Genomic DNA, 23,198 nt, shown 5'->3' with positions numbered 1-23,198 from the left:
CCCCGCCCACATGTTCAGGCATTAGCTCTCCTCCCTGCACCCTTGCGCAACGCGCGAAAACAATTCATTCCCTCCAATGCGCATCAAAGCACTCCCAGCTTCCAACGAGTTTCCTACGCTCTCGTCATTGCCAGACTTGATTTTCTGTTCGTTGCAGAATGGATGGATACCCTTATTCCCTTTCCCTGTGAACCTGGAGCATAATAATGGAAAACCCCGAAAGCGAAACCCAAGAAGACGTGCCCTTTGTCCGCCGGTGGAGGAAATCTTCCAACAGCCATATCAATCGCCTTCGCGCCCAATTCCAAGAGTCAGGCAGCAGCGGTTCCCTCCTGTCATTAATTCGTATGTCAACCAGGTCCGGCTGCGAAATCTGGTAGAGACTTCGGCCGCTCAGAGATGCCATGTCGGTCATCCGAGGCCATGAGTGCTCGGTCCAAGCTCCGTTAACCCATTCTTGTGATCGACCAGCATGTTGCCATGGTGCCTTGTTCCCGGCCCTGACTATTGGCTTACGTTACTGCTGAGTTCGAGTTTGTACTTCAAATCTCACGAACTAAGCGGATCTTCGTATTCATCTCCACTGATCTCGGCCAGCTCGCTGCTATTGTCCTGCCAGTCCGCCGAGCTCAGCGTCTCGACAGCCAAGTCAGCCTTCGTCCTTAGTTGAGCCATCGTAGCTTGCGCTTGGGCAATCTTCTCCTCGTCCGCTGCATTTTCCAGGTCGAAATACCTCAGACAATGCTCCACCACGTCCATCACTTGATTCACTTGACCAGGTTGCAGGTTGTTCCCGTCTCGGCTGCGTGGGTTCAAAAAGTTCTGTTGCACAAAGTTGGAACAGCTGATTGTCAGCTCTTGCGCCGCCGTGACAAGCGTCCGACACAATGTGGGGTCTCCAGCGACTTCCTGTAAAGGCGTAAACAGAAGCCTCTTCAGCAAGTCCACCGTATGCGCTCGAGTGTTGAATTGCCCTTCGGTGGGAGCCAGCAGTAGTGTTGGTGCCCATTGCGAAACGGTCTGTAACATCAGTTCTTCTAGGACGGATGACGGTAAGCTGCAGGAGTCGTTGTCGATCTTGGGAAGAACCTCTACAAACTCGTAGTACTCCTTGCCATACTCGACGCCCACGGTCGCAATGCTCTCCAACGCGGATTGGGCCAGTTCAATGACTTTGGCCCCGATCGGACAGAACTCGCAGAATACCAGCGTCGGTCGAGTGAAGCAGCTAGCGATATTGACGCTGCGGTCATTCAACCCATGCGTCAATAAATTGGCGATATAGGGTGAGAGTCGTCTGTCCGAGGCAAAGATCGAGATGATGGCATCCTGTGATGTCGCATTGTGTCGTCCTACAATAAGCCGCCGAAGCCAGTCAAAGTCGGGTGGGATCTTATGCAGCCCAAGAGCCTGCAACTCGGCGGCGTTCAAGCCGATCTTCTTGTCAAACGTGCGATAACCTTCGTCGACCGGCAGGTGGAGATCGATTCTCTGCAGCAGACTCGCGAAGACTCTGATGAGTACTTGGTAGGGGAACTGTCGGTTTCTCTCCCGCGCGGTAAGATACAGCACGTATCGCGTCTTCAACCGCCTCGTCAGGGGGAAGTCGGGACCGGCGACGTGCATCATAATCATGTCAATCATCTTTTCCAGGAAGTCCTCTTCCAGGATCCAGATGGTCTCTTGGTCACCGAGCCGATGAATGTGATGGAGGATGTTGAAATAGTCCGTCCATGGACGGCCGTTCTTAGTGACCACGTCCCACAGCTTAGACATTTGGCTGAGACAATTCTTGAGCCAACTGCCGTACTCTGTCGAAAGCCTCAAATGCTCGTCGTCGTTGGCGTCTAGTTCCGTAAGGAGCTCATGTAGGCGCGTGAAGACTCTGATGAACAGAGTAGCAAAATTCTTTCTTACAACCTGTAAGGGACTCCGGACGACGACGTCTTCGAGCACTCGGTTGGTGCCGAACCAACAAGCAACAGTTCTAGCACACTCGGAGCATTGAGGCACGTAGCTAAGGAGGACATTGACAGTCTCCTCCACCGAGGGTAGCTCTTTGAAGCGAGAAGATATAGTGTGGACGTACTCCAACACCATGTTGATTGTCTTGGACTCGAGGGTGTGATCCTCACTGCATTTCTCCACACCACGCCTCATGTGCTCAAGCAGGCGGAGCACAAATTGTGCATGTGCAGGATCTTGGGCGCAATAAGATCGCAGGTAGAGTTCATTCTGTTTGGCTATGTGCTGCTCCATCCCAGGTGTTAGCGGGACGCGCACAGGATTGATGGCATCGTGTAGTCGGTACTGCCCCTCGATTTTCTCGATGCTGGAGGTTCTCTGATAGAACAACATGTATGCGCTGTAGAATTTTGGTAGATGGTAAAACCCGGCTTCGGATATGCCTCCAAAGCAATTGTCACGCATCTGACTGGGATCGAAAAGGCCGACGTCTTGATCATTGAACTGGACCCAAGCCTGCTGCACACCCTTGATGGTTGGCCGCTGGCGGATGAACGAGTAATAGTGACCAGAGTCCGCTGTGCCTGAGTGAACGATGACCCCTGTGAGCTGGAAGTAGTCCGGTTCCCCTGACTGCTGTTCGTCACTAAGTCTTGCCAAAGTATAAGGCGCCATATCGAGTGTGTCGGGAAACTGAAACTCGTCGTTGACTTTCGTCCTCATTCCCGTCATAATGTCGTAGTCAAACCGCTTGAGATTGAAGATGAGGTTGTCAGGCACATCTTTTAGACATGCACGTTTGACTGCGTCAACGTGACGGCCACAAGAGGTGCAGGAGTATTTGTTCTCGCCTTGAAGAACTTCACCTTCGACATAAGCGCGAAGGCTATCTTCCAGCCGCGCTTTACCCTTGATTTCCACCTGGACGGCAGAGAACGGCTCTAGTCTTTCAGAGATATGCTCGCACTCTTTGGACTTCACTTGCTGCACCAATTGACCGCCATACATGGACTTGAATGTGTCCCTGGCGGAAGGATCAATCTGTCCTTCGATACGATCGAATAGAAGGTTGAAAAACTCATCGACGTCCATTTGCACGGATACGTCAATTTGCTCGCCCTCGTATGTTGTGATGGCTTCGACCGCGAATGACGGATCGATGGATTTTTCATAAGAATTTTGCATATTTGCAAAGACCTTTGCAAGCTCTGCGACCAGTTTCTGCTTTGATCCATCTGCGCCAATCATCTTCAGGAAGAACTCTCGAAATTGCACGTTCATGAAGAGTTGCGAGAACAACGAATTGAGATAGCAGGTGTTTGAGAGATTCTTCAAGCCTGCATAGCCAACATCTGTGCGGAGACTCTGGCGCTCGTGACTGTAAAATGGTTCGAAGAAGTTTTCTGGAAGCAGGTCGTCTTCGAGCTCGCTAACAATTGTTGCTAGATCACGGGGTCCTTGACATAGAATCAAGATGAGACTGTAAAGATTCTCACGGACTGTACTGTCTAAAACAGGCAGTCTTGGACTGTCTCCATCGTCTGAAATAGGCGGAAACAGGAACTGCGAGATTATCCTGTCGATAATATGAGTGCCGGAAGGAAGCGCATGTGCTGCTTTTAGCAATCTGCAGGCCTCGAGCAAGAGTCTCGTCAGGCATAGAACCACATGATCTGACAATGGCTGTCCGACAACTTCCACATGCTCGTGCTCCAGAAGGATGGAGCTCCATTGATTGAAGTATCCAAGAAGACCTTCTGCAGAGAATGACTTGCCTATACGCCTCAAAACAGCAAGCATCGTCTCAAAAGCTTCCGTGCACCTCTCAAGATGTAGGCAGGCACGGGGGAGAATCTCTGATAGCGCCGTCCACAGATGAGACAGGCAGACTTCGATGGTCGTAGGTGGGAAGCGAGATCGTGGTGCTCTCGGATTATTGATTTTCAGATGCAATTTTGTGCCGATAGCCCCAGTCAGCCCGACCACAACTTCGAGAAGCGAATGTCGAACTTCGACTCGAGGATCCTGAACAAAAGCGGTGACGATCAAGTCTTTGAAACCAACCTCTGTGTCCAGAGACGCCCAGATCCGGTCATCGTGGAGGCACGCCTCAATGAAAGTTTCCAGGACTAGCTTCACCATAGCTGACGCCGAGATCTCGTCCAAGTTGGTGTTTTGACTCGCTAGCGCGAACCGAAGCAATCTCGAACATTGGACCGAGAGATCTTGGTGGTCCTGTATGTATTCGCGTGATGTTTCAACCGAAACCTTGGCCCGAAATGCCAAAAGTAGAGCTTCCATCAAACCGTACGCAATGGACATCTGCAGCTGATCGGCAGCGTTGCTCAGGTCCAATTTGGGCAGGACCTGTATGATGGTCTGGACGCTGTAGATCAGGAACTCCACATCGGGATTAGAGCTGAAAGACTCATCCTCTATACAAGACCTCAAGGCTTTGGCACAGTACAAGAGTTTGAAAGGTTTGCCAGGTGGGAGAAGTTCCGTAGGTGATTTGTCTTTCGATCTCAATATCCGGACCAGCTCAGTCTGCGCAGAGAAAAGACTCAGGAAGGTGTACACCTCTCTGGAAAGGCGCTCATCAGCATCGAGTAGATCGTATAGGTCGTCGAAGTGATGCATGATCTTGTTGTCGACTGGGGAAGTAGCGCGGGTGGACCGAGTTGGCGGGCTCTCTGGAGTGTTTAGGGTCTTGTGGACGATAAGGCTGCCGGAGGCTACTTTGGAGTCTGCAATGCTGGTGGTATGGCCTGCAAACGACACCTTCTGTCCCTTATGGAAGATGGAGAATTGCGTAAAGCCGCTCGCCTCGCACAGATACTTGTGCAGTTCATCGCACGTATTCTCCGAGCCTACTGCGACTTTCTGCATTTTTTCTGTGACGTACTTACTAGCCATGACTTGTATGTTCAAGTCGACCGTTTCGCCTCTTCTGGAAGGGAACTCTGGTAGAACTTGTGCCTGTTGATCCGGGATTGGACTGTAGCGTGGCCGTAGCTTCATACCCTCGAGGAATTTTCGAAGAAACAGAAGCGAACGGTCGAATCGCAGTTCTTCGGCACGTATCTCGGCTTCGGATGCAATGATGACCATTGGCTCGTCCTCACCACTCATAGTGCCATCAGTGTATGATTTCAACTTCGAAGCAGATGACATGACTTGCTGCACTGAGCGATCCACAAGAGACGAATGTGTGGCGTCGACGACCGCCTTTGGTCGCTTGGTGACGATAGGGTTATCCAGGTACATGCGGATGATGAAATCGGTGGCTTCGTTTTCCACGCTGTTTGGAGGCGCTTCCAACATGACTTTCCACATTCTCTCAATCCCAGGTACCATGATGACATCCTTCGAATCTAGGGACTCTGCCGGGGTCCTGCGAATCGTGTACTGGACAGAGGTCCGGATGAAGTCCGATACTGATTGATTGTAGTCGTGAGAGGCAAGAGTCGGCAGATGTTTCTCAAGAATAAGGTCTACCACGATATTTGCATCCTTATTCTGCTTTGGTTTCGCGACATGGCTCAGTTTGTCCCAGGCGGCCGCTCGCACAGAGGAAGGCAGTTCCGAGAATGCCCAAAATGACGTCCAGAGCTCTTGTACCAGATCCGGGGTGAAGGATTCAGGCATATGGAGAAGAAAGTACGTAAGACACGTTGATCGGACCTCGTACATAGCCTCTATTGATAGCTGCGAGACATGGCGTTCGAGCATGGCGTTGTAGTGTTCTCGAAGATAAAGGAAGTCAGCCACTAGAAGACCGAGCAGGTCGAACTTCTGCATCGCTTCTGCAGCTCCAAGCCTTCCCAATAACACCAATAAGCAGTGTAAGACCTGGAAGTCGCCAGTAGCATAATTGCTATGGGATTTGAGGTTTGACACCACTTCAGCAATGATCTGATCCCAACCACCATCGTTACTCACGCCAAGGTGGAAGTCTGAAAGTCCAAGGGAGAGTAGATTGGACAAATACTGCGGGAAGTCTCGTCGTATGAGAAGAGCCTGTTCAAGACACAGATTCTGTTCCAATGAAGCTTCACGTATCAGCTTGATACAGAGAGTCCAAGTTATTGAGTCGATAGGAAAACCAGGATGAAGCATCAATGCCGAAGCCTTGCTTCTGATATTGTCGAAGAGGCTAGCAGCGAATTGCAAGACAGAAATGTCGAGGCGCTCAAAAGGATATTCGGAGAGCTTGCGGCAAATGTAGTAGAGGTCGGGGAGCTCATAAACGTTGAAGCAGTTCCGAAGGAGATTGAAGACCTCGTGGACAGTCCGAGGGTCTTGACTGTCAACGATGGTTTTCCAGATCACGTCGGTGTCGGCGTCGGTGTAAGTCTTCGAGACGCACAAAAAACCCACCACATTATATGCTCGGTGGATCAGTTGCGGGTGAGAGTCCACGCCAACGACATATTCAACAAGTTGATTCGCTTTGATGAACTTGACCAAGTATCGCACCACGGGATGGTTCATTGGTGGGTATGGCTGGTTGTCAATGTAAACCCGGTGGACCCCAACAAGATCGCTGGACATTGTCTCAACGCCGTAGACACGAAGCTCCATGCGCCCACTGGTAATGAACTTGCGAAGAATCTTAAACTTCCAGGCGTATTGCATTGTAAGTGGAAGGTCCGTCAGATCAGAATCAGCGAAGCCAACGCCCGACGTCGAGATTATGTCTTGTCCAATTTGGGGGATTTCCTCTCCAATGGCGGATATCATAGGATTCAGGGTGTCTATGATTCCCTTGGCCGTTTCGAGGTTGAGCCACGCGAGTTGCTTGCCGATGGCGTGCTGGATGGCCTGGTCAGCTTGGAGAATGATCTCCGCCGCACCGTTGCGAATGTTTTCCAGCTGCGGAAATGAAGCAGGGACAACATCGATGTCATTGGTGTACATGCTCGGCATAGGAGCCATCATGGCCTTCGTCACCTGAACCAGAATGTGAAAGGATCGAAAGAATTCTGCATTCTTGGGCAGAGCGGCACAGACTTCAGTCAGCAACGCCGACAATGACCGCAGCAAGGACACTTCTCCGAGCCTACCAATTACCAGGGTATGAAAGTCTGCCCGGTCAAAGCTGTGGGCTCGGATTAGGTACTCGTAAAACGGAACCCGGGGTGAGAGTATCCAGACCAAGGCTTGGAGATATTGAGAAGACACGAAGATGATGGACTTCAGCTCACGCGGATCGCCCCCATCAAGCACTCCATGCAGCTTCCGCGCATCGAACTCGGCCAGAAGCTTGGCGATTCCGGCAAATGCCACAAAGAAGTCGACCAGCTCTTCTGTCCGAGCACCAGGAGGAGGACCCGCCTCCCGTCTCAGCAGCGCTTCGACAAGATCTGGAAGATGAAACCAGAAGTCTCTTTCCTCTTGGAGCAATCTGAGGGTGAAGTCGTCGCACATGGCCACAAATTCGACCATCCAGTCTTTGACCTGACGAAAGATCGCGCCATCCTGTGCACCAGTATGTTGAAGCCGGTCTGACATGCGCGAAATCACTTTATGGGTACCGCCTGATGGAGATTCTTGAGAAAACGGAAAGGTGCGGTGTACGTGGCCCAATGGCACAAACTTCGGGCTGGAGGTAGAGGTAGTTCCGCCACCGATACGCTGGGTCCATCTCGTTTGAGTGGGATCTTGATCGAAGTCTTCTGGCTCCGCCACTTCGATTTCGGGGCTCTTGCTTGGTGACGAAGATAACGAGATGTGCTCTGGAATTTCGGTGGGATTGCATTGAGCTTCAGGCATGACTTTGGGGTGTTTCGAGCTGTCGTCACAGACAGGTGGGCCCTCGGAGGCGGGAGAGTGGGAAGGCAGGCCAGGCCCGGCAGCTGCTATAGTTGGATCTGTAACGGACTGAGACGACAAGGGCCGAGTGTTAATCGTGACCTTGCTCGTTGGCGACATGGCTGTCGGCGATGCAACTGTTCTCGAGGGCAGCGGTGGAGTGTTGGGGTTTCCTTCCGCGGCATTGTTGCTTACACGGACGTGGATGTCTGGCACGGAAGGTGCGGAGTGTGGATTATCTTGGTGTAGATCCGACATGACATGCGACTCATCAGGTTTGGACTCGCTCAGCCTCGGGCGTTTGTGCTCATGCTCAGGCAGCTCAGAACCTTCAGTGGAATCACTTCGATTGCGGGTAGAAGAGTCCGAAATTAAGGACGACATGGTCGGGAGAGCTGCATCTGGAAGTCCGCTGCAGCGGGGATCCGCAGGGAAGAAGCAGTGCCGCGAGAAGGTGATCGCTCGCGGAGTGAAGTTGACGGTCGAGTCGAGGCAGTGAGAGGTCTTGGCGCGGCTGAAGAAGGCCGCCACTCAGAAACAAGGCAACTGAGGCACAGCCCGACTTCTACTGTTCACAAACAGAAGACTGTAACAATCTGTCGTGCAGTCAAATCAAGAGGCTGTTCAGTGTATGAATGGCCGATCTGACGATGATAGAGTGATGTCCGCTTGGTCCATTTCTCTGGCGTAGAAATGTCCGGGGTACGGAGGTGTTGAGAGGTGGGGGCCTGGTGAATCTGTCTGCTGGTGCAACGGGGCAGTCAAAGAGGCAGAATGTGAGGCAGCTTGATATGCACCACGAGGGGACGCCTGCTTCAGACGAAAAGTGAAGGGTACTTCATTCACGCTGGAAATAAAATTTGTTGACTGATCTGTGAATCGGCTGGCTTGTCGTTGGACGGAGGGGACCAGGCTGCCGTTGATTTAGAGACGAAAGCGTGATGAGCCCACTTGTGACTTTTCTAAGCCCGCCCGGACAGCGATCCTACTGGCTCCCAGGCGTCACAGACGCGTTTGGCGCGAAAGAGGGGCAGTCGTTAGTCCACTGCCTGCGGCCCACACGTCATCGTCTTTGTTTCCATTCCATCTTTGCAGCAAGGGGAAAACACCCTCCAGCAATGGACAAACAGAAGAAAACCACGGTCCACTCTTTGTCCCTCCCATATCCGGAACCACAGTGGTATTGTGTCCCCAGAAGTGAGTCTCGTATCAGCATCTCTAGCTAACAGGTTCACGCTCCCAGGCCTCCCATTTCGGCTGAGAACGAGCAGGCAATACTGAGGTTTCTCCTACCCCTTCTACAGCCCATAGGCGACTTCAGACGCCACCATGTTCCTGTCTCAAAAGGCAAGGGCAGGGTTTGGAAAGCAAACAATGACAGAAAGCAAGGCAGCTTGCCGACATGGATGCCAGATGTGTATGACCACCTAACCGTCGGATTCAACAGTACAGTACGCAGACTTGAGTCGCTAGCGCGGAGCCGGAAACCTCAGATCCTCGTGGACGACACCGACGCCGAGCAGTCAGAGCCCGAAGCGAACCTTTCTGTCGTCTTCGTTTGCCGCGAAAACCTCCCGGACATCATGACATCCACTCTCCCACCCCTCATAGCCACGTCGGCTCCCAAACCTACGAGAGCCAAGCTAGTCAACATATCTGCAGAATCAGAAGAGCAGGTTGCGCAAGCACTATATCAGCGTCGCATTGGCGTACTGGGTATCGCTGTGGGGATCGTCGGCGCGGGGGCTTTGCTGCATTTCGTACAAGATACTATTGTAACGGTCGATGTACCGTGGCTTGACCAAATATCCCCACCGGTCTATCATCCCGTCAAGGTGAATACCGTTGTGACTGCTGCCAAACCCAGGCCGGCTGCCAAAGGCCAGAAAAGAAAGAGGCCTTGAAACGGCTGAGACTGCACCGTTCTCACCGGATGAAAGGAATACGCACTGGAACACGTTCGCGGTAATCGAGATAGTCTTGGCCAAAGAACGACACAAGGTGCTGTTCCTCATCTGCCATGCACCATGTCAGTTAAAAAAAATGAAAGGGAGTTTGTTGCTGGCACTTACGGATGATCCTGTGGTGGAAAAACTTCCACAAGATCACTGCGTACAGTACAAAGCAAATGCGATTCCCGAGCAACACCTGCGTCCCCAAGCCCCACCAGAAGAATCCAAAATACGAAGGATGTCGCGAAAAGGCGTATACCCCGTCAGTTACCAGGACGTGGTCCGCTCTCTTGGTCCACTGGATGATGTGGTTAAAGTTTGTCTTCGCCGTCCTCATGGCAGCGCTTCGGACGAGCTGGCCGAAAACGATCAAAGTCAGACCCAACCCGACTGAAACGGAGGTAGGAAATGACGGGAGTATCCGTGGGACATGGAATGGCAGGCTTAGCCACGCGGGCGCGTAGCTAGAATACAGCCAATATCGAACGAGAAGCTCCAACATGGCCGAGGTATGCGCCGCAGCATAACCAAGGCCATTGGACGACAGGAGGAAGGAAGAGATGGACGCATCGGCCGGGTTGTATCGGGCCGTCAGGTCGAATTCAAGATAGTGGAATAGCGCGAGTACCGCAATAAAGCACGGTGCCCTCCACAATCCGTTGGCCCAGTATGCCAGTTCCGCTCCCAAGACCGTAGAGATGCCCACCGCAAGGCCCAACGCAAATGCGCGAAGCGAGATGCCCGAAATCGCTCGCTTCCCGCCGGGAAGATATGGCGGGGGGATATACATTGGCTGCACACGCGCGTGGGCATTGCCATTGCCGTTGCCATTGATGTGATCCTCGATTCGATCCCCTGGGAAGTCGTGGATAATGCCCGGCGAACTAGCAGTCGAGGAATTGGACATGATCCTGCGGAGCGTGGCGTAGCAGGGATATAATACCGTGGCTTAATGGAAGTGGAAGTGGAAACAGGAGGGGGGCCACAATCCGTCCCCTACGACAGAGTAGTGTGGCGGTATTACCGATTAGCGGCTGTGAAAGGGCATAATAAATGATCAAGAACCAGAACAGGCCGGCAAGAGATAGTGATCAATGTGGTCGCATTATGTCCAGGAACAATAGTAAAAAGTCGCTGGCAGGGGTGCTCGATCGATGCCTGTGGCTGTCCAAGCGTTGGACTCGGAGAAGCTGAGCCTCCACCGCATTAACCTTTTTCCGGAATTCACGCGTTCAGATGCGCGGTGAGTCTCATCTTCAAGCATCTTTGGCATCTACAGACAGTGTTAAGAGCCATTGCACTTGAAGATCGCTTGTCGAATCTTCCATGACTGATGCCCCAAAACGGAAGACGGGCCCAATCAGAGGATCCCTTCTGTGACCTCATCGCACTTCACGGTTATCACGAGCAGTCTGAATCATGGACCGTACGCCGTGGTCGAGCCAGCCGCGGTAGAAGCGTCAACCCGGTTACGCTGCACGGAAATTGACCGTAAGAGTAATGTCAGTACACAGTACTCTGGCTGTGATGTGTTGACTATCAGGCGGTCGTCCCCCAGTTGCTGAGGATGGCCAGTATGTTGTACTCGTCCAAACGCAAGGTAAGCGGAGCTACGTGGGAGCCTGACGTACGGGTGCAGTATCGACTGAGTAACTACTTGTACGGGTACACTAACTACCAGGTATCCTTACGGTTACAGTAATCACCCCTTATGGAATAGTTACATGAGTTTTCGGGCAGCCCAAGTGATTTCTATTCTTTCCACGGCTCTCCAGACATACACTACAGTCCCCCTTCCTGCGGGGTTCAAACTAATTACTCGATAATCATGGACTTTATCCCGTACCATACCTACAAATCTTCAATCCCCGCCGCGACACTCTCCTCCAAGCCCGTCCACCCGGCCACGCCAAAGAACGACTTGATGAGCTCCTCGGCCCTCTTCCGCCCTTTCACGTGCGTGATATCGTGGCCCTCGTCCACCGGAGGCTTGGGAATTTGTGAGTTGTCAGGCCTCAGCTTGGTCAGGATGCCGATGATGTCGGTCCAGTTGAAGACCTGCGCAAAGGCAAAGAGCCGCTCATTCTGAACCGTCGGGTCGAGCAGTGCGGCGACATGGACGCGAGCATCGTCATGGACGTCGATGAAGTACTCTGAACCATAGGACACCGGGGTCAGTCAATTTGTCCTGAGTTAACCTGGATAGTAGTGCGCTGCGCGGCACTGCGGATACTTACGAGGCGGCGTCAGTTTTATCATGTGTCCATCGCCCCGGAGCAGACCACGGACCCAGCCCATCGTACTGGTCGATCCCTCTGGCATGAGGACCTTGCCTATCTGGCAAGGCAGAGCAGACGAAGTCAGCATCTATTGGACTGTGGGAGGTCGCGCAAATACACGCAAAGACGGAGCACTGACATTCATGTCCGGAAGCACGCTGTTCACAGCGAAGCCGGGCTTGTTCTCTTTGGCCCACTTGAAGAAGGCGCGCTCTTGCTCCGTCTTGGACGCCGCGTAGACCATGAAGGGCATGAACTCCGGGGGAGCCTGCCTTGTGTGCACGGCTTCCACGACCGAGTCATTCCACGTGTCTGGGAGGACAGGTCGTATCAGGTCAGGATGCCACATCGACAAGGCAGAGTGGCAAACAACGTACTCTCGTCAATGACAATCTCCTTATTGGGCTCCGGTATGAGGGCCGCGGTGGACGAAGACGTCAAAACGACGCTCTTCACGGACGATTCCCCAGCAGCGGCCTCGAGCAGGTTGATGGTCCCGGCCACGACCCCCGAGATGACGGCGTCCGGGTCCGGATTCATCGACGTGTCGGTGGCCTAATGATCACGTTAATTACTCTTGTTCAGCAGAGGTGACATGACATTTGGAGCATGGGCAGGCATGAGAATCTGGTCCTCTCCGGAGGCCGCCAGGCGTACATACCACGTGAACCACCCCTCCCACTCCCTTGATGGCCTCGTTGAAAGCCCCCTCCTCATTCAAGGCCGCCACTGTCTGCGTCTCGAATCTCCCAGCGCCGTACTTCTCGTCGAAAAACTTGTTGAGCCATGGTTTGGCGGCCCGCACGGTGCCGCGGACATTGTACCCCTCCTCGAGAAGCACATCCACAACGTGTGTGGCAATGTACCCGTTGGCACCTGTCACGAGCACCCATTCGCCCTTCGCCAGTCGACGCTCCGCCGGACTCATAGTGGTGTGCGGTGTAATCAATGTAAAGGAAGTACGTACTCGGGGATTATAGCAAGCAATGAGTAACGGCTGTTGAGTGAGAAGCCGGCTGAATAACGATATTGCGGTCCGCTTCGCCCTCGTTGAGCTTTATATCTCGTTTCCTCCCACCACTTTGCGCGGCAGTCGAATGCATATTGCTGACAAACTTACGAGCGAGATCGCAGGTTCCTCATTGGACCTGGCCGTCATGATAGGCCGATAGAAGCGTCTCCAAAGTCCACCGGTCCTGCAGCGTTGAAGCGTGGAACCCCCCTTTCAGTACTGCACTTCGGCCCGAATATTGGGTCTGATAAATGTTGGCTGATTCTTGTCGCTCGGGGCGGTCCTAGTCCGTGTTTATAAACCCTGCCGAGTCGAGGACTTTGGGATGCTCATCTCTTTGATGATTGTGCTTCCCAGATCGTCGGAGAGGTCACCATGTAATTACACAACGGAGACTCCGACACCAGACGGCGACCTGAGCCTATCCGGCTTGAAACGAGGGCGCCTCCTCTTCTAGTAGCGCCGGAGCGTCACTTACTTTGGGTAGGAGGAAACGGAATGAGCGCCTCTTTCCGGGACAGATTGTCCTGTGCGAACTTGAGGAGAAATGCGACTCCCACAATTGGAAAGGAAACAGTCTCAGTCGATGGTTGAAACCGTGCGAGTCGGCGGCCCGAGACTGGATGACAGGCCAAGTCGACAGAGCGACATCCATACACGTAGTGATGTAAGATGGACGGTGGTCATTTGGTATTCACCGTTGGCCTTCTCGCCGCAGGTGTCAGAAATCTCCCCTGACCATGCGTGCTCTTACGTCTGCATTGTTCATCTGAGCCGACAGGCGAGTGTGGTGCAAGGCTCAAGAAGCATTGGCTGCGGACTTGTTTATTGTGCGACAAGCTTCTATCAACATGACCCTAGCCTAGGCGCCGCCAGAGTCAATTGTAGGGCATAAATGCAAAGAATTGTCAAGAACGAATGTGTCTTAGTTGGCAGATATCTAATTCTCCTCGTTTCTACCCTGCTGCATGGCTCCAAGCGGGATTCGTGACCGTCTCCTTCGCCGACGAAGAGCGCTACAATAACAACACGCCGAAGATGTTATCCGTTCCAGCTGTAAAGCTTCTCCGCAGAACACGACTGCTGCACCAATACCTCCTCTTCCAAACATGGCTCCGAATATCTCCCATGGTCCTTGTCCGAGTTATGCAATCTCCGACATATAGGTCAAGTGTGGAGCTACCATTCCCTAAGCTCTCGATAGATTCGTATGGTAACGGGGCCATGGCCGCTCGAATGCCGAGTGATAGAGTTGGCGATCAGTTTGGGCTGCAAATTGGAGGCGAATTGAAGACAACTGGCCAGTCACCGGACGGGTTTGGGCACCAGTCTTTCGGAATCAGATAATCGACAACGCAGCACATGATCTTCTTCCAAGTCTCCAAGCTTCTGTCGTCCGGATTGTCCTCTCCGCTTGAAGCTAGTAGCCAGAGGAAATGCCAACACTCAAACGTGGGGCGGCAGCATTCTGAGTCCCGGCGTTGGGGATGGGTAAGCGGAGAGTCGAAAAGCAGGCCCTGGTGATGCTCAATGTCGTGGATTGTCTCGCTGTTCGTACCGCGTTTGTCCTTGTCAGTTGAGATCAGATACACTGTCATCTCTCCGTCCTCTAAGTTGACCGCGACACCGGGACCGCTTCTGGTGTCACTGTCGTAGTTCTCGGATTGCGACGGCCAGTCCGCGAGGCAAGTGACTGGTGAGCAGTCGTAGTCTTCATGTCCCAAACCGGCAGCTTTGCAAGCCCAGCAATCAACATCAAACAAGCCACAGTCGAGAGCGATCGTCGTAGTGATATAACTGGACACCCATAGGAGAGCGGGAAGCGCGTATCGTAGTCCTTTCATGATGGCGACTGGTGGTCAAGGCGTTGTAATCGAGAGGTTCAGTGAACCCGAGAGTCTTGGAGTATGGGAATGGCAATCTTAATATAGTTTTCGGTCTTCAGGCTGATGCGCCATTTCAAGTTGGTTCCGAGCAGGTCCTCAGCATTTAAAGTTGGGGTTCTGGTGGTTGTGCTTGTGAGGTTCGGCTCAGGTCTTGGCGCCTTGTCTAGCATAGGTGTTTCGGAGAGAAGCTAAATTATGAGACTTCCAGCCCAGATGAGTGTTCAAAGTCCGTGGACAAATGAGGTGGAACAGCTGATAACATCTTCCAGATTCGTCGGCGGGAGAGCTGGCACTGTGGTATGCCAACGGGGCTGAGCCACAGAGAGATTTGCTGGCTACCGGCTCAGATTGGAGGGTCGTCGCCAACATGCGGTTCACGGTGAGGTCCGGCGTGAAACCGTACGGAAGTCTTGGTCTTCTCCATTCCGACCCACGGCAATCCTCAACAAGATGGGAAAAAGGACATCTGCATGGTGGAGCAAGACGTGTAACCTGTTCAAAGCTGCCGGTATCCATCCCGCATTATGGTGACCTCCTTTGCAACCATGGCCCTCCAAGCCGGAAGGCCCCTTGTTCATGTTTGCCGAGAAATGAAATCCGAAGGACTGGAGGTGGTGCGATCACCTTGAGGCGGAAGTTGAATCGTTGCGCAGTGTTTTCAGGCAGATACTGACTGATTCGAGGCACACGTCGGCAGATACTTGTGGTCGCTGACATTTTTGCTTGGTTCCGATGTTCGGTAAGGTGGCCACCCTTCGCCTGGATTTCTCCAGCTTCCAGCGACGCCGCGTGGAGGCGATGACCATGTCGCTGCCCAGCTAGTTAGCCAGCACGCTCGACGTCGGCCACCAGTGCTTACCCTTTTTTATTTTTATTTTCATTTTTTTGAGTGTAAGATGTATTTCTCTTTCGTTTTACATGGGAGAAAAGCAGCGTATGCAAGCAAAAGAACCCACGGCCTCCGCAGCAAGTTGCAGTCTTGGAGCAGTCAAACTGCACAATGTTAGCGTTGGCGATCTTCAGATGCCAATCACACTCACCGGAGCAGCAGGCCCCCTCCGTGCAGCCATCAAGGCCAGCCTCCAACTCGGCAGGAGTGCGACCTGCCTTGCCACCGTGCCGTTTGTGGCAACGACAACAGCAACAGCCACACTCCTGCCGGTGGCCCAGCTGCTTGCGCCACTTGTTCCTGCACCAGGAGAGGAGACCAGGCCCAAACCGTATAATAAAGCTAGCTACGCTGGCACCGCCGCCCGCCCCGGTAAACGCCCAAGCGGCGATCTGCCCCGGGGTAGAGGCTGGACAAACTGCAAATCGTGTTTCTCTAGCGTCCGCCAGTCAGAACCTCGTCGGTTTTCGATGCTAAGGGTACTCACGACATAATGATAAACTATTGACTAGTTAGTGGTGGAGGTCTTTGAGTATAGTGTAGGGGGCGGCTTACAAAAGGGGAACACCGGGAAAGCAAAGAGCGGCGGGAGTAAGAGTTCAAACTATAATGAGTCAGTCCGCGATGTGAAAGGCGCGGATGGGGGTGAAAAACAGAGCGTGGTGTTGTAGACTGCGGACAATTGTGTCAGCCGGTACAACGTCGAATGTGTAGATTCAAGCACTTACCGATAGCTAACGAGTGGCCGCTGTAAGAAACGTTGTTGAATCTATGTCCCGTTAGTGCCAATGTGCAGTGTAATGTGCAGTGTACTCGTACGAAGATGAACCCGGTGCGCCCTGAAGAAGAGAAACGGAAAGGGAAAATCGCGAGCACAAATCGTTCGCAGGAAATGTAGGAGGCGTCCAACCATGCTATGCCCTGTTAGGAAACGTGTTTATTGTATTGATTCGATGGGCGTCATAGAGGGGCAGAATGGATGCGGCCGAGCCATTGGGCGGTCACTGTTACCAGCAGCAACAGCCTCCGAACGTAGAGAGGGTGGACCGGTGACGCGAGGACCTATACAATACGTGTGTAAGCAACAACAGCATCAAGTGGAACACCAGAGCCAGAGGCGTTGATGAGCAATATTGCAAAAGCACTTGTCTCGCGATCGGCAACTAGATATGCAGTCTTCAGTATATGGGAATGGCCCTCGGTAACGAGGTGCACGTCCTGTGACACACGTAGGTTCTGTCTTCCGGATATTTCCTGCATATGTGCCGATCAATCCCCTTGGCGGATCGGATACAAGGGGCTTGTGCTTGACTTCATCCTTTTGGATGACGAGACAGGAATTGTAGCTCGTCCTCAGCCAGGCTCATAACAAGCGGACCGAAAGCTCAGGACACTTCCAAGCGCCTTTAAACACCGGACAGGCTGTTCTGCTATCGCCGGCGACAAGATGATGAGTTGTCAACGCCGAGATTGAGGACGCGTCGTTCAGACCAGGAGAGTGAAAGAAGGCTCAGGCCTGGCGACGTTGCGAGCGAAGGCAAATTGAAGTGCTCGATGCGAGGGTAAGGGTCGAGGTTCAGCCTGCAGAGCGAGGTAAGAAACATCCTTCACAGGTCAAAGAGTCTCAGCAGGCAGATGGCGCCGTTAGGACAGTCAAATCAATCCAGCAGGGCCATTTTGGGGGCTCGATCAAGGAGGAACAGGAACAGCGGCAAGATGCTGTTGCGAGATACGCGGCGGAAGCTTCAACATCGATGTCGGCTTCAGGATAATTTGATATCTGGGCGATCCCTAGAGGGTGAAGATGTCTGTGTTTGCGCTGCTCCCGGAGCTGCAAAGGTACTGGTGCACTGAGACACCAAGGAGGTACCCTCGAATCACGTATCTGGGTGCGTTGATTGCCGACATGCTTGGAGGAAGATTGAACGCATCGCGACAAACCAGACGTATTGTTCGAATCCAAAGCTCATGCTGAGCACAATCAGAGCGCGGCCCCAGTGGTTTGCCGGCATGGTAAGGGGTTGACACATGAGCCGGATATGAAAGCGCGCAAAGGCATGGTGAAGGGGCATTCCTCGATGTCGGGCATTTCCAGAGGCATGCAAGTTCACATTTTTGCTCCTGCATCTTCTTCTTGAAGGAAAAAGCGAGGAAAGAGAGAGAACATAAGGAATTGAATATCGACGACGTTGAGTTTGGCTGGAGCGACCGCTTTCGCTTGCGGAGACCGATCCGAGCCCGATGACTAAGCTTTGGACTGGTGGACTCACCTACACTGTAAGCCTCCAGGTACCTAGGTATATTTCACGCAAGTCTTTACGTGACGGTCGTTCGTATTCTTGGTGCTGTGTCTCTGCCTGCACCGACTCTACCGGTTGCCTGCAGGCGCTGGACGGGCTTCCCTACATACTACGGAGTGAGCAGTGTGATTGCGCCAGGCCGGTGAGCCTCCGTTACGCCGAGATGGAAAAGACCCTCTTTGAGGATGCGATATTTGGATCTTAACTCCATGCAACTCGAACCAAGCGCTCACTCTGGTTGTTGGCAGCCTCACATTGTTTGGGGTTGTTGATACTATGAATTCGCTGCCTTGTCTCGCTACAGCGAGCACAAACCATGTTTACATGTGAAGTAGACATCGTCGAGGATCTATCCAAAACAAGGTGAGGCGGCCAACACTATAGGTTGTTTGGATTGCACTGGAATCTACATTGCACGCTTGCTTGTACGGGGAGTACATAATCGGATCAGGGCAGGAAGAGATTTCTCAATTCTAAGACTTACGAGACATGGCAGTTGAATGACAGATCTACAGTACCACGGTTGGCTAAGTGGTTGGAGTATGTCTGCCATTGCGTACGAACATAAGGCGCCCCGTACTCGTACCTTGTAACTCTATGTGGATCGCATATTCCCCACGAGCATCAGAAGGACCGGGTCAGGCAGGAGATAGACTGCTCATCTGGGGTCGACAACATATCCCCGGACGTCATCACAACCAGGCGGACATCTCCAACCATACATCATGATCCAGTTGTTGCATTTGATGTGATCTCCTCTGCCATTGCAGTGTGCAGAAATCGATTTGCGCATCCAGACACTCGCGAGTTGTGTCGTATAGCTCAAGCCATTGATAGAGTTGCAATATGTCTGACAGCACGTCAAAGCCGAAGAAAAGAGTTCTGGTCTCATATGGCGTTGACATAGACGCAATTGCGGGATGGCTTGGCTCATACAAGGGCGAGGACTCTACGAGCGACATCTCGAGAGGTACGGCTTTGTTTTCCTCGCAATATCAGATTCCATGCCGCTTGCGGCTGCGGAACATGTTGTGGTGTTGTCCGGCTTGACTGACTGCTAAATGCTTTTGTGGGAACAGGTTACTTCGCTGGTACCCAGGGCGTCAGGAGACTGTTGAAGCTATTCGAGAAATACAAGATCAAAGCCTCGTGGTTCATCCCTGGCCACAGCCTGGAGTAAGCCCTGCGTGTGATGGGTAGTTGCACGACGCACACCTGACAGATTCGGTTGCCAACAGGACCTTTCCTGAAGAATGTGCCATGATCCGTGATGCTGGCCACGAAATCGGCCTCCATGGATACAGCCATGAGAATCCCGTTGATATGACGCTCGAGCAGCAGAGAGATATCCTCGACTATACGTACCGCATGCTGACTGATTTCTGCCATGGCAAAACCCCTCGGGGCACCGTGGCCCCGTGGTGGGAGGTGTCCAAGGAGGCAACGGAGTTGCTACTCGAATACGGAATCGAGTACGACCATAGCATGAACCACCACGATTGTCAGGCGTACTATCTCCGGACTGGGGATGACTGGACGAAGATTGACTATGGCAAGAAAGCCGCCCACTGGATGAAACCTTTCAAGAAGGGCCAAGAGACCGGACTTGTCGAGATTCCGGCAAATTGGTATCTTGACGATCTGCCGCCGATGATGTTCATGAAAGCGGTACCAAACAGCCATGGTTGGGTGAACTCCAGGGACGTCGAGGACCTGTGGCGGGTGAGTAATGGCTCAACCTGCCAGCGCCGATGCAGTCGTTTTGACCCGTGCATAGGACCATTTCGACTATTTTTACAGGGAGTATGATGGTAGGTCACAGCTTGCCTTGGTCCCGTAGTCTCGCTTCTGACTCTGCGTGTCCCAGAGTTCATTTTCCCAATGACTATACATCCGGATGTCTCGGGCAGACCACATGTCCTCCTCATGCACGAACGACTGATCGAGCACATTAACAAACACGAGGGTGTGGAATGGGTAACGATGGCAGAGATGGTCGACGACTTCAAGAGCAAGAACAAGCCTGCCCAAGGTGCCATGATGCCAGCAGCGCCGGGGTCGATCTTGAAAAAGGAGCAGAAGTAAGGCGCATGTCTCACCTGCTCTTGTTCATAAACTTCAAAGCACCACCCAGTTTGGCGACCTTGGTCACATCTCTTAGGGTGAGACTGATGCGCGTCTGGCGCTGAGCTTGTCCAGTCTGGTACAATGGCTTATCCTCGACAAGATCCCAGTTGACGATGCTTTCATGGCTCAGCTCTGTGTCAATATGAATCCTCGAGATGCCGTGGAGGGTGCTGACGTACATGTCACCAGTCGTGACAAGCAGGCTTCGAGGTTCCTGTAGAATGCGCCACGTTGGATTCGCCTCCCGTTCACCCTGCTCGTTCTTTTTGTATATCTCGAGCACGGTATGGCTGCCCAAGCTTACTGTAGCAGTGACGGGGCTATATGCAGGACCATCTTCGTGAGGCATTATTCCCTCTCCTGGCTTGTACTCGTTGATTAAGACGTGGTTGGGAGCCTTGTGTGGTGTGAACTCGAAGTATTTCTCCTCTTTCAGACGTGCAACAATCGATTCGAGGTAAGCCGGTAAGGGCGCAGCAAGGAGAGTATCATGGGCAGGTCCCGTCAGGGTCGATGGAAGAGAAAGCAGACGTCGGTGGGTTAGAACAGTCCATCTTGATTCTGGAACCTTGAGGATTTCATTGGTAAGGCGCTGCTCCTCGGTTTGGGTAATGAAGCTGGGAAGATAGTAGCATGAAGGCGGTAGGCCTTTGACCGAAGAGACACTCATGGCGCAGCATGGAAACGTAAAAGAGGACGAGAGAAATGTTCCAGCTCAGATGACAGCACTTAGTGTTCGTACTAGAACCATGTCATCTCACTGCGCTCGAAACGTGTGGAAGGCGGCTCATTTCAGGACACGCTTGAGATGTAAATCACTTCAAACTGGGAGGCACTGGATTCTCCGAGACGCATTTCACCACCACTCAACGAACCTCACCAACATGAGTCGCTACACGACCTCCTCAATGATCCATTTCATTGGAAATCTTCGAAGCAACATGCTCAGACGGTGGGTCGGTCAAAGTGATTCCATTGTCTCTTTCAGTGTTGCGCTACCTGATCTCGCTGTCGAGACGTCATGACTTTGTCGCGTGAATTGACTCTTGTGCCACATTCGTTTTTATTCGTATCTGCTCTGTTCAATCAGATAACCCTCACTAGACAGGTATGGCTCATGAGGATTTCTCTTTGTACCGTCGGACACTATTAAACCGACAGCATCAATATGATGCCTCTATCCGGCTCGGCGAGTACACTCCTTTCCTCTATCCGTGGGACACGCTACCGGCACTGTACCTGTTGCTTGCCGTTGCAATCACTCCACGTCTTCCTTTGAGCATAGCCAGAACTGCTCGCTACATTGCATTCATTCTGGTGCTCCTCCATGGCGCCTATGTGGTGTCTCGCAGGCGTACACTCTGGTTTGCTGGCGGATATGGAATCGGGTTATCTAGTGCCTGGGGTATCATCATGTCAGGCGCTGTCCTGGTTTGCAATGACCTGGAGCATGATTTCAAGAGGCTTGAGACACGAGTTGTGAGGTCGGGACCTGGCGATCATCAACCGAACAGATCAGCGTCGCATTCTATTTCTTCCGACGTCGGGAAGTCGGTCGGCGTTCTGAGACAAAAGGTTGCAAGCGTCGACGCCCCAACCAATTCCAAGCAGAGATCTTCTGATATCCTCGAGCAGCCAGCTACCCGACCGTACAGGCTGGTATGGCAAGGCTTCCCTTATGGTGATGGCTTGCTTCACCTCACCGACTGGACAGTGGACCTCATGACGAGCTTTCGAGGTGTGGGTTGGAAACACCGGATTTCGACCGTCAAGTCTATCGATGCACCAATACAGCCTGATCGAGAGGGAGAAGTGCGCCAGAGCAGAACTGATGAGGAGCCCAAGCCGAGATCGATTTCTGCCCAAAACTTACGATCTCTTCAGAGAAGGGCTGTACAGGACTTCATGACCAATTACTTACTTCTGGATCTATTAAAGACGATGTTCATCACAGATCCCTACTTCCTTGGGTTGGCGCCACTAGAGAGTCCTACGCCGTGGCACTGGCTTGGCCACCTCAACGAGACTCTCCCTATTGCAACACGCCTTGTACGACTTTCTCTGTCCATGGCAGGTGTCATCGCGGCACTATCACTTATTTTCAGCCTGAGTCCGTTGTTCTTTGGCACCATCCTCCCGAGCCTGATTGACACATCAAAGCTCACCAAAGCGCCCTTGCTTGAGCCTGGCCTATATCCCCCTATGTGGTATCCGCTTACGACATCGGTGATGTACTCGGGTCTAGCAGGGTTCTGGGGTAAATTCTGGCACCAAATGTTTCGTTTTGGCATCTCGGAGCCTTCGAGGGTGTTGGTCAAGAAGCTTCGCCTGGATCCACGCGGCAATGTGGCGAGAATGATGCAGCTCTTGATCGCATTCGGCTTGTCAGGCACAATCCACGCGCTCGGGAGCTACACTACATTCTCTCTCCAACAATCTCACCCTTTGTCGGGACCGTTGTTGTTCTTTCTCTTGCAGGCGCTGGGCATCTTTCTACAGACGTCCGTGGTCACGGTGGGGAACACACGCCTCTCCTGGACCAGGAAGACGCCATTAGCTGTTCGCCAGACTATCAACCTGCTCTTTGTTCTGACTTGGCTTTACTTCACCGGCCCGCTTTTGGCCGACGACTTCGCGCATTGTGGGATCTGGTTATTCGAACCTGTGCCCATCAGCCCTCTGCGTGGACTAGGTTTTGGTCCGGGTGGGAAGGACGAAGGATGGTGGACATGGTATCAGGAGGGCTCGCGGCTGATGGGCCTGTGGAAGGGCGAGAAATGGTGGGAGAGAGCATTGGCGATATACTAGGCATAGACGGCAGAGCCTCAAATGACAATCCCCTGCCATCACACAGTAGGGGTATCAAACCAAAATATGGGCGTGGAGGCGTGTCAGGCGTGTCAGGTCGCGGTGCTGGTGTGACGTGTGGGAGAGGTGGGAGTGTCGCCTGTCGCTGCCAGATGATGTCACCGTT

General features: G+C 52.7%; 6 protein-coding genes across 6 annotated transcripts; 2 read left to right on the top strand and 4 right to left on the bottom strand.

Moving 5' to 3' along the window:
- Positions 1 to 549: 549 nt before the first annotated feature.
- On the bottom strand, positions 550 to 8,163 carry A1O7_00148 (uncharacterized protein; the record flags this gene model as incomplete). Its single annotated transcript, XM_007754190.1, has 1 exon — positions 550 to 8,163. The coding sequence occupies one exon, from the start codon at positions 8,161 to 8,163 to the stop codon at positions 550 to 552; it is 7,614 nt and encodes a 2,537-aa protein (XP_007752380.1).
- A 1,304-nt stretch (positions 8,164 to 9,467) lies between these two features.
- A1O7_00147 (protein-S-isoprenylcysteine O-methyltransferase) lies at positions 9,468 to 10,638 on the bottom strand (the record flags this gene model as incomplete). Its single annotated transcript, XM_007754189.1, has 3 exons — positions 9,468 to 9,651; positions 9,710 to 9,794; positions 9,852 to 10,638. 3 exons carry the CDS (start codon positions 10,636 to 10,638, stop codon positions 9,468 to 9,470), a joined length of 1,056 nt encoding a protein of 351 aa, XP_007752379.1.
- A 944-nt stretch (positions 10,639 to 11,582) lies between these two features.
- A1O7_00146 (uncharacterized protein) lies at positions 11,583 to 12,938 on the bottom strand (the record flags this gene model as incomplete). Its single annotated transcript, XM_007754188.1, has 5 exons — positions 11,583 to 11,884; positions 11,969 to 12,068; positions 12,150 to 12,322; positions 12,388 to 12,565; positions 12,672 to 12,938. The coding sequence occupies 5 exons, from the start codon at positions 12,936 to 12,938 to the stop codon at positions 11,583 to 11,585; spliced, it is 1,020 nt and encodes a 339-aa protein (XP_007752378.1).
- Positions 12,939 to 18,943: 6,005 nt separating this feature from the next.
- Positions 18,944 to 20,182, top strand: A1O7_00145 (uncharacterized protein; the record flags this gene model as incomplete). The annotated part of the gene is made up of 5 exons (XM_007754187.1): positions 18,944 to 19,067; positions 19,177 to 19,273; positions 19,336 to 19,819; positions 19,875 to 19,908; positions 19,965 to 20,182. 5 exons carry the CDS (start codon positions 18,944 to 18,946, stop codon positions 20,180 to 20,182), a joined length of 957 nt encoding a protein of 318 aa, XP_007752377.1.
- A 10-nt stretch (positions 20,183 to 20,192) lies between these two features.
- A1O7_00144 (alkylated DNA repair protein alkB like 6) lies at positions 20,193 to 20,894 on the bottom strand (the record flags this gene model as incomplete). The annotated part of the gene is made up of 1 exon (XM_007754186.1): positions 20,193 to 20,894. One exon carries the CDS (start codon positions 20,892 to 20,894, stop codon positions 20,193 to 20,195), a length of 702 nt encoding a protein of 233 aa, XP_007752376.1.
- Positions 20,895 to 21,334: 440 nt separating this feature from the next.
- A1O7_00143 (uncharacterized protein) lies at positions 21,335 to 23,032 on the top strand (the record flags this gene model as incomplete). The annotated part of the gene is made up of 1 exon (XM_007754185.1): positions 21,335 to 23,032. The coding sequence occupies one exon, from the start codon at positions 21,335 to 21,337 to the stop codon at positions 23,030 to 23,032; it is 1,698 nt and encodes a 565-aa protein (XP_007752375.1).
- Positions 23,033 to 23,198: the final 166 nt, after the last annotated feature.

This window comes from Cladophialophora yegresii, assembly GCF_000585515.1.
Source record: "Cladophialophora yegresii CBS 114405 chromosome Unknown aczIN-supercont1.1, whole genome shotgun sequence".
In the NCBI taxonomy this organism is placed as follows: Eukaryota; Fungi; Ascomycota; class Eurotiomycetes; order Chaetothyriales; family Herpotrichiellaceae; genus Cladophialophora; species Cladophialophora yegresii.
Note: the sequence above shows the minus strand (reverse complement) of the source record. Positions and strands in the feature narration are given on the sequence as shown.